The sequence below is a fragment of the Polyodon spathula genome, chromosome 5 (genome assembly GCF_017654505.1).
Source record: "Polyodon spathula isolate WHYD16114869_AA chromosome 5, ASM1765450v1, whole genome shotgun sequence".
In the NCBI taxonomy this organism is placed as follows: domain Eukaryota; kingdom Metazoa; phylum Chordata; class Actinopteri; order Acipenseriformes; family Polyodontidae; genus Polyodon; species Polyodon spathula.
The window spans coordinates 29,319,190-29,337,068 of NC_054538.1; the positions used below are offsets into that span (position 1 = coordinate 29,319,190).

General features: G+C 35.6%; 1 protein-coding gene across 1 annotated transcript in view; it reads left to right on the plus strand.

The window, feature by feature from the left end:
- The window catches only part of LOC121315813 (rho GTPase-activating protein 18-like), a 36,455-nt gene that overhangs the window by 10,687 nt on the left and 7,889 nt on the right, over positions 1–17,879 (plus strand). The window contains exons 2-11 of the mRNA XM_041250255.1: positions 2,875–3,071; positions 6,742–6,977; positions 7,817–7,886; positions 11,725–11,888; positions 12,690–12,855; positions 13,580–13,671; positions 16,067–16,144; positions 16,537–16,696; positions 16,937–17,019; positions 17,529–17,735. Coding sequence (XP_041106189.1) covers positions 2,875–3,071; positions 6,742–6,977; positions 7,817–7,886; positions 11,725–11,888; positions 12,690–12,855; positions 13,580–13,671; positions 16,067–16,144; positions 16,537–16,696; positions 16,937–17,019; positions 17,529–17,735 — 1,453 coding nt within the window. The remainder of the gene's footprint in view (positions 1–2,874; positions 3,072–6,741; positions 6,978–7,816; positions 7,887–11,724; positions 11,889–12,689; positions 12,856–13,579; positions 13,672–16,066; positions 16,145–16,536; positions 16,697–16,936; positions 17,020–17,528; positions 17,736–17,879) is intronic.

Below are 17,879 nucleotides of genomic sequence, written 5' to 3' on the forward strand. Positions count from 1 at the left end.
AACTGTTTGTGAAACATATAAAATAATAAAAGTACAGTTTATATTTTAATTAGGATTTAAGTGCAGATTTGTTTAGGTTTTTCAATGTTGAAGTTACTGTTGGGTCCTGAAATGTATTTGAGAAATAAAGTTTTAATAATTTAAAAATACTGTATCTAGTAGTTTACATTGTGCTGTTTCTTCAGTAACTTCAGTTTATTCAAAGCCTCCTTCCTGGCTTTGTTAGAGAAGAGAGTTGTGGTTACTGTATTGCCGCTGAGAGCAACTCTCCCCTCTCCCCTCTCTCTCTCTCTCTCTCATTTTTTTTATTTATCTAATTACTTTAGATTGAATGTATTGGCTAGTGAGGATGCACACTAAGTCTACATTAACAGACAACATTCAGAGGGTGTGTACTAGGACTGGTTTTCTTTCAATAAGCAGAACAAAGGCAAAGTGAACAAATAATGTATGAACAGTAACATTCAAGGACTTCTTATTGACCAATCCGGTTTAAGGAAATCTCTGATCCATAAAATGTCAAACAACTGGATGCAGTTTGATTTACTTTCAGCAATATCATTTAGTTCATTCACAAGAGTATATTTAAAATTACATTTTATAGCCCTATAGTTCTGCACTGAGGTTGGTAAATATTATATAGTGTGATATGAGACACAATCTTGAGTCCTGTCATTTGCCATGAGGGTAATATACTCACAAGTTGATTGCATTTATTCAGGAATAGATTCACGAGCATTATCTTTTTTTTCTGCTGATCTTTATAATCTGCTCAATCTACTGCATAGAGGCAGGGATAGCCAGTAATTTATACTGAGCAGCTTCTCAACAAACAGCCTGTCATCAGTTTTTAGCGTTCCGTTTTAGCGACGTGGTCAGCGACGCTACGAGCGACTGTCGTTTTCGAGCAGGGCGATTTGTCAGACAACACTATGAACTGCCCAGTGATGCAACAGCGTTGATTGCCGGTCACCTTGCTCTTTAATGACGGTCAAACAATGGAATCTAAACAAGCCTTTACCAGACGGTAAAGCCCACTTCTTCGGATTCTATTGTTTAAGTAAAGGGCCTTAAATGTTATCATTCAAACCGTGTTTAATCTCTATTCCAGTTCAATCCACTGGAAAATATAGATTTTTTTTTTTATTTACTTTTCTGCTTGATAAAAGAAAATCTCTGCTCTCGTACCCTCCCTCTGTCTTTCTGATCTTGTGGATTTAAGCTGGCTGCTTCCTCGGTGTCATAGATTTTTTTGAGTTTAATAAATAAAGTAAAAAAAGTGTAGTGTTTGAGTCAGCAGTAATACAGTAACCACAACAACAATAGCAACCAGTGTCCAGTTTGGATGACATGGTTTTATAGAAATCAAAACTAGATGCAGACTGATTACTTTTCAGCAATTTTATTACAGCACATAACATGCATTGCACTCTCTTCTCTAACAAACAAGGCAGGAGGCTTTGAATAAACTTTACAAACACATTTAAAAACAACACTATCAGCAGTAACGTGTAGGCTACTAGGTTTTTTTAATACTGAAACTTATTTTTACTTTTGCGAATACTTATTGGTAGCTTAAATACACGAATCTGCATTCAAATCCTAATTTAAAAAGTAACTTTTTACATGTTTTACTTTGTATTTAAAAAAAAAAAAAATACAAACCGATCACAAACCATGTTCACCTTTGTGTACGAGGTCTGAACTGCAAAGAAATACTGCGTGTAACTAAGATTTTAAGTTATTATCTAACCTTTTTGAAATACCCATAAATCATCCCTCGCTCGTTAAAGATAAGATACAGTACACAGTAATGGTAAGTTTTCCTTTTTCTACAACTGACACAGTGAAAACAACCACCATTTCTCTACATTCAGCCTTGAGTATGCATGCGGAAAACATTTTGGCTCTAAAAAAGATTTTCATGTGTGATTTTTACCCCATAAGGCTGGGTTTCAGAAAAAAAAAATATTTGGGCTTGTCTTACTGGCCACTGTGTCAGGTTAAGTTAAAGACGTGGCATGGCTTTTCTGTAACTGAGCGCACTTCTATCAGGAGAGATTGCAGTTTAAACAATGAGAACTTAGTTCCCTGCAATAAACAACACAGGTTTCAAAGGTGGTTGTGTTTACTGTGTAATAAAAATGTCAGATGCTGTAGAGAAGTTTTTCTTTAGAGTCAGCCAGCAGTGATTACATTGAGCAAGTTCACGTTTTTGGTTTGTGGACTCGCTGGCATTCTACAGACATGCAAATCATGACTTCTATAGATAAAGCATGACCTTCACTCTTGCCTGCTTCTAGACCTTTGTCATATGCTGTGTTACTGCAGTCTACCATACAATGTGATTTTAAATTTTTAGTTTTGGTAGGTTGAGAGAAAAATGACTGACTTAACATATCAACAAGCACCTGCATTATATCCCACAGACTACGAGTGTTTCACAATACATGTTTTATCCCCACTGCTGAACATTTATAGCTTTGTGGTAGGTATGTTCTGGCAGTTGAATGAATTTGACATAGAATGTCAAGATTTCAAGTAACAGTAGTATTGCTGTGGAAGGAACACTGACCTACTTACTTGGACTTCTTTACAAAGTGTCCCAGTGCCGTTGAAAATATCATCTGTTGTAGGAGATGCATTAGGTTTTCAATTCAAATTTGTAAAGCTTTATGTAAATGGCTTCATACAAATTTGCATTCACTTTAGGAGTTCAGCTCCTAATATGCCAATCATCAAATCTTGTTTTAGTTTCAATTATAGGCCCTGTTTGCAATATTCAAGAGGGTGTACAAAGCTGACTTTTTTTTCTGTGATATTTGCATTCAAATTTAGTTAAATGTTATATCTGACTTCTTTAAATTCTTACAGCAGGAGAACTGGCCAATACAACATTCACAGTCGTGCTAAAAATGATGCAGGGAATCCACCTTGCAACCGCTCCAGCTCCCAGGATTCTCTTGATGAGCTGTCAATGGATGATTACTGGACTGAGCTGGAGCACATCCAGAAGACCAGATGCAATGACCAGGAACAGCCTGAAGAAGTGCTAATGAAAGTGCCTGATGGTATGTGCAGATCACTGTTCTTACGCTAGTATTGAATCAGCTTTTTGTCTCAAAAGTAGACTTACTGACTCTGCTTGCCAACTACTGTAAAGTTTAATGTATGTTCCAAAAATGGGGAGCTACATACACTACCTTACCACTTGATGCAAGCCTGTCCATCCGATTTTGTGTTTTGCATTACCCTGGTTCTCCTAGTTTACCCTGGGTCTCTTGATTATTCTGGTGGGCCGGAGGAATGCGTAATTTGGATCAAGTCTACACAACAATGCTGCTCTTTTACTCTGGCTGGCAATTTTCAAGACGAGAATGCACCCATCCATCGTGCGAGGAGGGCAGAGGCTTCAGGCATCTTCCATAGCAACTATAATTCCAGGATCACAATACAGTTGAGCATTGTAGGAACAATTCAATAATTGATAACAATGTGTAACACAATTTTTGTTCTTGGGTAGTAAGTGTTATTTCCTAATTGCTTATGCCTCAAAAGTATAGAAAATGGCTATTATTCCACACAAACTTTGCTTTTGTGACCAGGACAGTGATATTTTGAAATTTACCTATTTTCAATTTTCCTATTTTCATTCACATAGTCAGAAAAAAACAACATATGAATCCAAATTAACATGTATTTATACTAAAGTAATACAAAAATGACTACAAAAGATTTAGAAGTGAGTAGTTTTTCGGGATTTACGATTATACTATAAATCACTTTCATGAATCAGCCCCCAAATGTAGTCTCCCATCATGTTCTCGTTATACTGTCCTTGGTAGCGGCGTTCAAAGTCCAGTATATCCTGGTGGAAGCGCTCGCCTTGCTCCTCCAAGTACGCTTCCATGTTCTCCTTGAATTTATCAAGATGAGTATCAAGGATATGGACTTTGAGGGACATCCTACAGCCCATTGTGCCGTAGTTCTTCACCAGAGTCTCAACCAGCTCCACATAGTTTTCGGCCTTGTGATTGCCCAGGAAGCCCCGAACCACTGCAACAAAGCTGTTCCAAGCTGCTTTCTCCTTACTAGTGAGCTTCTTGGGGAATTCATTGCACTCCAGGGTCTTCTTTATCTGTGGTCCGACGAAGACATCGGCTTTGACCTTTGCCTCAGACAGCTTAGGGAAGAAGTCTTGAAGGTACTTGAAGGCTGCCGACTCCTTATCTAGAGCTCTGACAAATTGTTTCATAAGGCCCAATTTGATGTGCAGTGGTGGCATCAGCACCTTCCGGGGGTCCACCAGTGGCTCCCACTTGACGTTGTTCCTCCCCACAGAGAACTCGGTCCCTTGGAGACCCATCAGGAATGCTACCATTGCAGCCTTTTGATGCCATCTCAGAAAAATGCAGATATGTATCCACTTAGGCAGCTGGAACTAAACTGAACTGGTGGGCTTAAGGCCCCTGTATTTATACTACTATTTATATTACTGGAAAGTTCTAGAAGTTACTCCAAGTTTATTCAGCACTGAATCTATCTGGAATGTTCTGGAAAATAGGTAAATTTCAAAATATCACTGTCCTGGTCACAAAAGCAAAGTTTGTGGGGAATAATAGCCATTTTCTATACTTTTGAGGCATAAGCAATTAGGAAATTACACTTACTACCCAGGAACCAAAAAAAAAAAAAAATTGTTACACCGTGTAATTTAGTGTTTATCTGGGTTGATTAGTTCTCTTACTAACTATTAATTGACTTGTTACAAAGATGGAGGATTTACTATGAACTCACATTCACGCGCAGACACAAGGAGTGGTTAATCAATAGTAGTATTTTATTAAGTACAAAAATAATAAACAGAAATCAGAAAAGTCATAAAGTAAATCTAGTCTCCTAAGCACAAACACCATTCAGAAGTCTCACTGCCTTAACTTGACTAGCAGGCAATTGAAATATGACACCGCCTGTCACTTCATACACCAGCAGCAGCAAGCAAGCAAGCAAGCAGGCTGTGACTAGTAGCTTGCTCTCTCTCACACACACACGCCCACATCCAAGCACACAGCCTCAACTAAGATGATGCAGACAATCTTATTAATATATATATATATATATATATATATATATATATATATATATATATATATATATATATATATATATAGTAGTATAAGTATATGGCAAGTTTACTTTTAAAGAAATTCTTCATACAACAATATGAGGTAGATTACTTATAGTTACTTCATCAAGTTTCACTAAAAGTTATTTCACACGCAAAGTGTGCAAACTAAATAATTAACAGTTCAATTCTATGTGAATGTGTTACAATTAATTAATTTAGTTCCATGAATGCAACTGGAATTATACTCAATGGTTCCTTTTGGTCTGCTGGCTTGGAAACTCAATCTGTTGAAGTGTCCAGTACAAAAGGCTCTCCTCTCAGCAACAAAGTCTTCAATCCCACATTGGATCAAACTCGGCAACAAAGCTTTCAATTCTCGATAGAATCAACAAACAGCTGCAACAAAGTCTTCAGTCCTCGGTATAGGATCCACAACAGCGCCCGTCTGCTCTGTCCTCTTCGCTGAATCTTTTAGCTACGCAGGTAGCAGGGCACAGTTTCTTTTGGATACTGTGGTTTTAGGTGTACAGCAGACCCAGACTGGTTTGTCTGATAACAGTCGCTGTAAGTTTTACGGCAGTCCTCCAGCCGGGCCTCAGTCTCACACACACACGCTTGTGGTCGTTGACTCGCTTGCAGCTTGCTTCCTCCTCAACTAAGATGATGCAGACAATCTTAGAATATATAAAATTTGAGCTTATTAAAGAAAATTCGATGTGTTACACATCGCGATGTTCAATAAACATCAGAGAAAGTGAATTTGTAGTCTCTTGACAGTAGTAAACACATAACACGGAAAAAATTTGTGTAGCCGGTTAACAAACTAGTCCTTTATGTTTTAATAGTCCTTTTGTGACTGGGAAATCGTAGTTTATGTCTTCCGTTGCGTCAAAACGATGTTGTTGCACATCAGAATTCTGTAAGTAAAGTCTGAGTCGTCAGGAGATTAGTCAGAAGCCAGTCCTAATCAGTAGGTCATTAGAAGTTCAAACAGCCCTTTTTCTTTAGACTTGATCTGTGCGCTCAAGACGGACAGTTTCATTAATGAATCCAGTGTGTCAAAGTAAATACACGTTCATCTATTTTCATATTCAGATAATATGTCTCACAGTATGTTAAATGAATGCATTGGTGATAAGTCTGTCTTACTAACCTACACTAGATTCAGTGTAAAGATGTAGACACGTGAATGACTAAATTTTGTAATTTCCCATTTACACGTTCTAAGCACTTGTCCAGTGTGAACAGGTGGTGGTGGTACAACCATTAGTTGGGTACAAGTCCATAATAAGGATTATATCCAGGCAGTGTATATGTGATTAATCACCACGTCAGTTTAAAGTCTAGATTTAAAGTCAAGTTCCATGACACGCCTGAGTGAAATAATGTACAGAAAATTGAACTACACAGAAAATTGATAAGAAGAAGTAAGAAAATTGTTTAAAGATTGATAGCATGTTTTTCTTTTTATTTAGATTCTACTTAACTTGTGTTTCATACATAACCTAACCTCTAAATATTCATATGTATTCATGTGTGAAGCGGCGTTCCCTATTTTCTGTAACATTCGTTACTGAAATTGATGTGCTGCTTTTGTCTTGCATGGAGCACAGAAGGGGAGTTGGAGGAGGAGTGGCTGAAAGAAGCAGGCCTATCGGACCTTATTGGTGATTCAGCAGGAGATCTTCAGGAAAGTATGGTCGTGTTGTCCACACTAACCCGCACACAGGCGGCAGCTGTGCAAAAGAGGGTGGAGACTGTTACTCAGACCCTGAGGAAAAAGAACAGGCATCACCAAGTACCAGACGTCAGGGACATCTTTGGTTTGCCAAGTGCACAAATAGGAAAGGTACAGTAGCAGCAAGGTGCTCATTTACCGTAGTAGCCAAAACTACTCACTTTTTGTATCCAGCTCTGACAACTAAAAGATAACTCTTTAACAAAGTTTTGAACAATATATTCAATAATTCAGATACAATTGGCACGTTCCTACTGTAAGTGATGTGAAAACCTGTCTCATTTAATTCTCACATTCTCAAATCGGAATAAACCTAATTAAGTAGCATATTAAGCCCAGAGGCATCCAAACTTTTATGTGCTTTTACAGATTCATTCCAAGAGGGGCCCATACTGAGCTTTTAGCTTAATAGTAGAACCGCCACGGCAGTCATTTTGACGGTTTGAAGTTTTCAAATTTAAATTACTTTGCGTGTCTATAATTATAGAGATGTCTGTTAATAATGTTTCCTAAATACATGTATTAAATACCCTGACAGCATTTGAAAGGCAGGATCATGAAAATAACAAAGTTATAATCCCGCCCACCAAGAACCTCCAAAGCAATCATTTTGACTGCCTTTTACAATACATGTTTTTATTTTACATATAACCTACAGTGTGTGTGTGTGTATATATATATATATATATATATATATATATATATATATATATATATATATATATATATATATATATATATATATATATTATAAAATGTGACCGTCACAATCGCTCTCGGCAGCGGTTTTAGTTATGAGTGTAACTGTGGCGGTTCTAGTATTAAATAAAATGATGAAATATTTAGGACAGTCCATGTTTGAGATAAAAGATCATTTTAATTTACAAAATAAGAATGTCCTCAATGCCAATGTGATATATGAACTAGTTTGCTTGATTTTTATTTTGAAGATTTCTAATGCTAAGGAAACACAGCCTGCTGGGACACGTGAAAATGGAAAACAGGATGTTAAATCAGATGGTATGTAGGACGTCACTAAACTTGTTTGACATGGTTGAGGTATAACTGATACAATGACTTGCAATACACCTTTGTCAAGTACTCTTCAACTGTACAGCATTGGGAGCTACGCTAAATGATGTACTGGTTGCTGGAAAACTGAGTTTAAGTAATATTATTGACAGTTTACAAACAAAATGCACCACAGATAAAAAGTACACACACACACACACAAACATGCATGCACAATACTCAAGCACATAATGGGATTATCCATCTGAGTAAAAATACTTAAGTTCGTTATTTTTAGAAGACTGTCTAAGTTCACTTTTTAAAAAGTTCAAGTCAAATGGAAATGTGTGTTCTAACGTATGTACAGTACGAATATCTTCCTCTTCTTGGGGGGGGGGGGGGTATTTTCGTGCTGATGCATGGGTATAGATGCGCTGTTGTGGAACTGTCTACTGCGCAAAGCGGTTATGTATCCAGGCCCTTTAGGGTGGTAAAGGGCATGGTGCAAAGATAGATACACAGTATAAAAGTGTAGGCATTAATGAATGGGTTAACTCTGTGTTTGCTTTCACATTGAAACATTTTACTCCCACACACTCACCATCTGTATAGTTGTCTCATCGGTAGTAGTGACCGTGTTCTGGCAAAATTTAGCTACAGCAGTATTACATTGAAGGTCTTAAATAGAGTGTATACAATCCACGTTAATAACTTTTACCCTTGTCCAGGGTACTACACAAACATTGATGTGATTTCTAGTTATGTGATTTCTAGTTAGTCCTGTGTATTGCAGTGTTTTGTGGCAGACTGCAAGCACCAGTCAAAAAGGGAATTCCTGTTTTAGCTCATGCTAATCTCCTAAAGAAGTGTATGTCGGTTTGTGCTAATCTGTATTAATAAAATGAGTAAGAAATATCCAAAACCATTTGTGTATGTAATTTGTACACCAAAGTGATTTTCTATTTCAGCATTACTCTTTTTTTTTTCAATTTGAAGTAGTTTCCATGTTTTTCTATTTTCATATCCGTATTACTTGATATTTATGTACTGGACTTTTACTTTCAAGCTATGTTGTTCAAGTAAATGCCAACACATTATTGTTATTTGTATTTATTTTAGTCAAACAACAGTTAACAGACTTAAATATTAAAAACAAAAGAAAATACAAATTACTGGAGAAATTGCATTAATGTTTACAGAAAATGCAACAAACAAACTTCGGAAAACTGTAAAATCAGCAGTGTTTGAAATCACAGTTTTTTTTAAATGTATTATTTATTAATGCCCTTGATTATTCTCGGACTTGGTAGTTAATGAGAAACGGCGCCATGGGAAAGTACAAAAGAGCAATTTCGGCGCTATGCTTTAGTGCGAGAGGTCGCGGGTTCGCTCCTGCCCCTCCCCCCGTGTGATGCCCCTGCCAGCATTAACCAAGATTGCTACAGTATATATACTTAGAATCTTATAAGACTAAAAATAAATGTAAGGACTGGTTAGTTCCATGAATATTTCTCAGGAACTTAAAATCTGTGAGGGTACAAAGTGCAAAAGAAACATATAGAAAACAAAATAGAGTTAATGGCATACCTTTTTTGTATTCAGATTTACTACCAAGTAATACTGCTTCTCTTTTGACTTTTAATTTAGAAATCCCTTCACATTTTGCTCTTCTGTCTCACTTGCTATTATGGTATCTATATATTGTGACACTTTGTTTGTTTTTGTGCCTGAAATATAATGTCTCTGTTCCTTTGGTTCTGTCTTTCACAACTTTCTTTGTGTGTAATAAATTATTGCAAAACCAAACTGTTTGCTTACTTTTAAATTAACTGTGTGCTAAGACAAGTTTGTGGTTTTAAAATTCTAATATAACTACCTATATTATTTTGTAATTACTTTTCATACATAAGTAACTTTTACTTGCTCTTTAAATCTCGATGCCTAAAATCATTAAAAAAAAAATGAACAAAGTTCTTTTGAATTTTGGTTAACCTCGGCAAAGAATTGTACTTGAATTATTTTCAGGGCATTGCTTGTGTAATCTGTATGTGTCTTTAGCTGTTACAAAAGGGAACATATTTGTGGAAAAGGCTACACTTTATTAATCCTAACCTTTTTTAGAACTCCTCTGGGGCCTTGAACATTATGGTAGTTTTGCTATTTCTTACGGAGAGAAATTGCCATTCCAGTCGTGACCTAGTAGTATTTCTTTAAATTATAATCACTCCAGATTTTGTGCAAAAGGAATGGCATAGCTGCATATATAACAATGTAGTTTCCAATATCAATGATTAAAATATGTATGTATTTAAAGATGCAAGCATTATTAACACATAATTATTTCTATATGCACTTTGGGTCGTAAGAGGATAGTTACTTTGTGATGTGAAGCTTCCACAAGTAGCCTGTCCTTTAAATTATATTGTAATAGAGTTATACCTTATTATTAATAATTCATATTGTTTTAACTGCCCAAACTTAAACTTTTTTTTTTTTTTTTTTTAACTTAAATAATTGTTCATCTTTCCTCTAGGAGTATAGGCATCGCATCATGTTTCATTTGGTTTTAAAATTAGTTTTATTACACAAAGTCTGAGTATGGCAGTATTACATTTAGGAATAGTGCTGCGCTGTAAATAACTTTAGAAGTGACACTTTTTTTATATATAATGGGAGGGCAGAAAGGGAAGTTCAGAATAAGCTGAAGTTTGCATAGCAGTAGTGACCTTTTGAATGTCCAGCTGCTAAGAAACTGCTGCTTTTGTTCATCTCCCTAGACAAAAGTAGTGCTTCATCCATAAGTATCCAAAGTGCAATGCATGATTAACTGCAGATGACACCGCGTGTCTACTTCTTTTACAGTGTTAAAATGCCAAATAAACCTGTAAATGAAACTGAATCTTTTTCCATATCTCTTTGTTTGTTTTGGTTTGTTTCCTAGACAATCTTTCAAAAAATAAATATGGGAAGTGCTAACTTTGTTCCAGAAGTAATCCTGTCCTTTGCTTTATGCCTTATTCAAGTAAGAACAGATTTATCTTAAGTGTCCAAACGTGGTTGCTCTGCCGAGGACTGTCATCTGTGTTTTTGGGATGGCTGTGAAGTTTATTATACCACTTATGCTTTCTGAAAGTATGAATATATTCTTCTGCAAGCCTCTTGCCTGTACATTTTTAACACTTACTACATAAACACATACCTTACCATATATACATGTAGAGTCTATCAGTCAGATGATTAACAAATGATTTACTAATGCTTTATATTATTGTCAGGTTTAAAAAGGTTTTTTATTCCAAAGTGAATTTTACAAAAAACACCAAAAACAAAAAAAAACAATACCCATGGTTACGTGTTTTTAAATAAAGTCAAATTTCTTGCTGAAAATAACACAAACACGACAGACAGAGCAGGTATACAGTATGTAGGGTTATGTTTAAAATAATTCATCCATTTAAGCACCCATCATTTTAAATAATGTTACTTCTTGAGTTTGCATTGTGTGTAGGCAGGGACCAGGGCAGAGTAGTGCAGCAGAGACATTTTGCCACTTCAGTTTTCTGTTCTGAGGACTATTGGTCAATTGCACACTGCTTGTGATTTAGATATTAGTACTGGGATGAACTGTATGTATTATTTCTTTTATCATCTATAAAAAAGAATGTTACGACAACGTATTTATTGATATCATATCTGCAACACAGGGAGTTGTATTAAGCACTGGCTGTAAGAAAATGTATTGTATTTAGGACCATTTTTCTTTGTTTGGCCTATATTGTAAAACAGTGTGTGGTAAACAATGTCTTCAACAACAAAAACAAATACACTTGTGTTACTTTCCTCACAGGACAAACGATAAGCACGTGTGGGGATGACAAAAGCAACTTGGATACAGCGTTATTAGAAACCGATATCAATTTAGAGATTTCTTTCTCGGAGCAGGCAGCCGGCCTCAAACATCAATCAAAGAGCAACGCGCCCCAAGGCAACGAGGATGACGCATTCTTACCTGTAAGTAGCACAACATCCCAGGAAACTAAGGTTGATAAACAGTATTCCATTGCAGTGTACCAAAACTCATCTCCAAAACAATGATTGAATCACAGAGTGGTGCAGTACAAAACTGAGTGGCCCTGTATACAAAATACAGTATACTTAAGTAGTTTGTAAACTACTTAGGTCCTTATGACCATTACACTCAATAAACCTGTCAGTTTTCAAATAAGTAAATATTGTTTGTTCTGTTTTTTTTTTTTTTTTTAAATCCGTATCACTTCTCATGGCTGCTACAGATGTATTATGCAGTATATTTTCCTTACTGTGGGTTTGGTTGGTGGGAATTATGTTAAAAACAATAAATACAAATGTCAGCAGTCTTGTCATTTTGGTATTGTTCTTGGGGTAGTCAGAGTTGCATCATGAACATAAGCACATGTATTAGGCTCTTCATTCTTATTACTTAACTATTTTACTTATCTACGCATTACATAATTAATCTAGCTGTCAAGAACAGTTTCTCTCTCAAGAAATGTTGTATTTAGGGAAATTTATCGGGTATACATGCATAGCTTTCTGCAGTATACCTGTATGAAAGGATTGATATTGACACCTGCTGGTAAAGTGAGGTTGATGGCAAGTGTGTTTTCACTGCACATTCATTCTTGTACATGTTGGCTGGTTTAACTGGTGTGTGACAGTCTCCAATTAGAGATTGGGAATGTTTGTTCTCTGATGGTTGCCCATTGTATATTATTATTATTATTGTTGTTATTATTATTATTATTATTATTATTATTATTATTATTATTACAGAATTTCAAAATACCACAAGACAAGACTGGTACAACAAAGATTGGAGACCTGGCCTCACAGGACATGAAGAAGGTCCACTCTCTAGCACTGATTGAACTGACTGCATTCTTTGACACATTTGGAATTGACTTCAAATCTCACAAAGCTGTGAAAATTAAAATCAAAGGTGAACCATTTTATATATATATATATATATATATATATATAGATAGAGAGAGAGAGAGAGAGAGAGAGAGAGAGAGAGAGAGAGAGAGAGAGAGAGAGATATACACACATACACAAGGATTCCAAGACCCAGTTTTAAAAAGCAGTTAAAGCATGCAAACAATAAAGTCATGGTAACTGTAAGATTTTACAATAATTGCATATTTGGCTCTTTTCAAAAAAAAAAAAACTTTAAAGGGCTGTTTTGGGAATTATTTCCTGTTTAATTGCATCTTTAACAACAATATATAAAAGGTTTCATGAACATTAAACGTTCTATACTGACCATGAAAAATATTACAGAATATAAGTAAAATGTGAACCTCGTAGTCTACAGTGTTTGCACAATTACGTTATGAGCTCAGTTAACATTTCATGTGAAAGCAGAAAGATCTCAGTGACAGCATTGTTTCTGTACATCCAGTATTGTAACAAGCAACAGATATGCTGCAGCAGTTGAAATCTCAGAAACCTTCACCTCTGGAAAAGCCTGTGTCCACTCAAAGCGCCAAGAGCCACAATATGTGGCCCTTCCCATTTTATTAAGGCCATTATTTTGGGCCAGATAGTGTGTCATTTATGAAAACAGTCTGCTTAAAGCTTTACTAATTGCACCAGCTATTCCTACTGCTGTGTTTCAGTACAATACATTGCATCTTACAATGCATTGGTTTTCTTTTCTGTAGAATCTGGCTTGTTCGGTGTTCCACTTACAGTTTTACTTGAGCAGGATCAGAAGAAAGTGCCAGGTACCAAGGTCCCACTTATATTGCAAAAAGTAAGTGCCTGCTATTAAAAATACTGTCACTTGTGAGAGTGTGTGTGTGTGTGTGTGTGTGTGTGTGTGTAAGTCCCAATGTTGTATATTTGGATAATATGTATCTAACCCACTTAAGTGTATATAACCTGTTTTTCACGAATATTTCTATACATGTATTTACCACTTCTTTGAAGCTTCACATAAATCAGGCCAACAGTTATTTTACTTGAATAAGAAATAACAGAACCATAATTGTGTAATGAATTTTATTTAATTGTACAGTAAATGATATACAATGCACAGTGATGCATTTTCACAAAATATCCCCTTTTTACTTTCAATAATTAAATGGACATAGTTGTTACTTAAATGCTATATGTACGCTGCAGATAATTTACCATATTCACTCTGAAAACTGTATTCACTGATAGTCTCTTCACATATCCAATGTACTTTTAGCCTACTTGAAAATTGAACAAACACTTATGGCGGTACCTTTTAACAAATGGTGTGTCCATTTAAACACATCATAGTCCTTTACAGTCTTAATGAAACATAAGTCTTTCAGGTTCCTTCTATACAGCCATTTTAGTGTGGGAATGTATTGAAAGCATCTGTTCGCAATCCACATGCTCAGTTAACTGTATAAAAAGTATACCACTATACAATAAAACTGGGATATGCACTTAAAGTATTGCACTTAACCGGGGTAAATTTAATGGTGCAGCACTAGTAATGATTTTGGAATTTAATACACTTAGGCAGGGTATATACTTAAATGATACACACTTAATTGGGGTAGCCTGCATGTGGATTTCTTCATCCTATCAAATACAGTAAAATAAAGTTGCATAAGTCTTAAAGCTTTTAAAAGGGGGGAGCGACTAATACACCGGTGCAACTGTATCAGTGCCACAATGGGATTACTACAGCCATGGCTGTAGTAATAGCTGTTAGTCTTTATGAATTTCCTTATTCCCACCCTCCCGAGCAATTGATTTGTCAACTTTCAGACTTAACCTGTCCCTGGGATCCATAGCAAACCGCTATACTTTAGAAAGCTGAGTAGTACACTTCCGTTGGTTGTAACTGCAATGCTAATGCAGGTAGCTGAGACTGGATAAAGTAGGGCAGACAGACAAAAAACGAAAATGCTACTCAACAGGTTTGAAATTGTGGGTTGTTAAATTTGTCGAAGTACATGTTAATCACAAAGCATGACTGGAGGAAACAAAGACAAACTTAAAATCGCAAAAGAAAAACGAGGCGATAGAGGAGGAAAGTGTTTATGGCCCGATGCAGAAAACATTATGTTTGAATGGAGTTCTTTGAATGACTTTAATACATACTGTAACTTGTTCTATAAGTGGTAGACTTGTTAAGTATGTGTATGGTTAGGGTTCTGATTAACAAAACTAAATGAATGTATTTGTACAGCTGGAAATTGAATGCAATTGTATTGCACTGTGTGTAACACTAAAATTTTTGTTTACTGGTTAGATGGTGCACTGTTTAGTTTTACTTTTATTTATTTTTTGCTTTTTTAATTGATGCAAGCAGCACTGTTTTAAATTTGAATTAATACAACACATTTGTAAAAGCCAATACAGCGGGAACTATTGTCTATGTATGGTTTTGGAAAGAAATGTTCAGTAAAGCAAAGAAATGTTTTTGAACTTGTTTTGGTACTTGATACACTATTATAAAATACTGGTAGGTTAATACAGATGTGATGTGGGGTGACTTGATTTAACGCTCTGTTAATTATTATTTTTTACATTTTTTGACATTTTTATGAACTGAAGAGTTTCTAGGAGTTGAAAAAACAAACAAAAATCAACACTGTAAAATTATTAAAGGAACAAAATGTTGCAAACAAGAGTTATTTTGAAACTAAGCCTATGCATCCTTCTTTATTTATCGGTATTGAGCATGTAGGGAAAAAAAAAAGAAAGTATTTAAACACAGAAAAGGTGTTTTCCTAAAACTGAAATCTCAAAAAGGGGGGAGTGACTTTTCCGCCTGAGATTTAAGTAAATGGATTTTTTTAACGTTTTGATGCCGTAAAGTGTTTCTGTTTTTTTTTTTTTTTTTTTTTTTTTATATAAACTTCAAGTGGAAAGGGTAAACCTTGAAGTGCCCTGAAAGAAATGTCATAATAAGCTTTGTAATTGTCTATTACTGTAGTCTGAAATAACTGACATACTCATTATAGATATTTCTTTATACTTGTTACTCTGAACACCCCAATTAATAACTGCTTTATTATGTCTGGATGTGGTGAGTGGTGGTGGTGTTTTTTTTTAATTAAAGTCCCACATTTCTCTTAACTAGATTGTTAATTAGATATTATCTTCTTCAGTATGCTTGACTTAGTTTAGTGATGTCATCTTACTGTGGTTTGACCTCTCAGCTCATTTCTCACATAAAAGAGGAGGGGCTGGATACAGAAGGCCTCCTGCGAATACCAGGATCTGCAACAAGAGTCAAGGTATTTTACCAGTTTTTACTTTGTGAATGGGGCCCAAAGATTTGTTCAAAAGCGATTTCCCTTTTGGAAGATTAAACCAGGGGGGCTGATGGTTACGCAGGAGAGGTTATGTTTGAGAGAAGAAAAGAGGCCACAAGGTTGCTTTTAAATATAATAATTCACTGAGGTGGGATGCATGAAAGTTTTGTACAAAGTGAATTTAATGAGGAAAATTAATTGGTTAATATTGATGTGATATTTCATACCCATACCAAGTTGCACTTTAAGCATGAATTAACACAGTAGTATTATTTGTAAACCAAAAAGATACATTTTGACTGGTATTCAGGATTATTTTTTATATAGCAATAAAATAAATGTGTTCTTTTTTTTTTATCAATCATGGTTCCTAGAGTCTTTGCCAAGATTTAGAAGCTAAGTTCTATGAAGGGACGTTTGCCTGGGACAGTGTAAAGCAGCACGATGCGGCAAGTTTACTGAAATTATTCATCCGGGAACTGCCACACCCACTTCTCACCGTTGAATACCTCAACGCTTTCATTACAGTGCAAAGTAAGGTTACTTTTGTGTATGTATTTATATTTATTGCCATTTATTTCATAGTGCCCTGTACAGTTTAAAACACACACACACACACATTTGGACATCCTGTAAACCTTAAGCCCTTGTTGATAAATGTTTTTTTTTTTTTTTAGGCTTTCATTTGCCTAGGCTGTACAAAACAAACATATGCAAATAGTGAACTACCTGTAATTGAATGACATGCTTGTAAAATTTGCATTTTCTTAACAGAACTACCTACAAGAAAGCAGCAACTTCAGGCCCTGAATCTTCTGGTGCTTTTTCTCCCAGAGCCAAATAGGGACACTCTAAAGGTACTACACAGGTTAGGATTCAGTAAATCAAATCCTAACTGCCCTTAGCGTTCAATAAGCACCTGGCTGCCATACTGCTGTCATTTGTTTTTGGGGTATTGAGGAGGTAAGCTTTGAATTAGTGTCTTTTCATACTAGTTTTTTTTTTTTTAGTGTGATTACCAGTGTTGTCAAGTAAAAATGGTTTATTCTTTCGCTATATCAATGATGCAGACCATACATGTTAAGATTATTAACAGCTGGTACATAGCTGTATTCTATGATTCTCCTGATACAGATTAATGATGAATATTTTTTCACATAAAACATTTTACTTTTGTTTACAAACCATCAAATCAGACATGACAATCCGAAAACTCCCATTTCTAGTTTTTTTAAAGCTTGTTTCGGAGGATTTCCACCCAAAAATGATTAGTTAAAATGTGGTCGTTCAAAACTGAAAGTTCATGAAAGAACTGCAGAGGAAGTGTCATTACCTAATGCAATACTTTTGTCTTTTTATATTCTAGACCCTGCTGGAATTTCTCCAGAGAGTAATAGACCACAAGGAGAAGAATAAAATGACGTTGAACAACATTGCTGTTGTAATGGCACCCAACCTCTTTATGTTCAAAGGATTTCGTTCCAAGGGCGGAGAACAACAGGAGTTTGCAATGGCTACCGGAACAGCAAACCTCATGCGTTTGCTGATAAGATACCAGAACCTTCTCTGGTTGGTAAGTAGTGGTACAAAAACAGAATATGTCCTCGTGTTTAATGTCAAGACCAAGTTGAAACACATTAATGTATTGCATTGTGTAAAAGCATATTTAAAAAATGCTTCCCTTTGAGCCAAGCCTATTTGATCATACCAGTGGCAT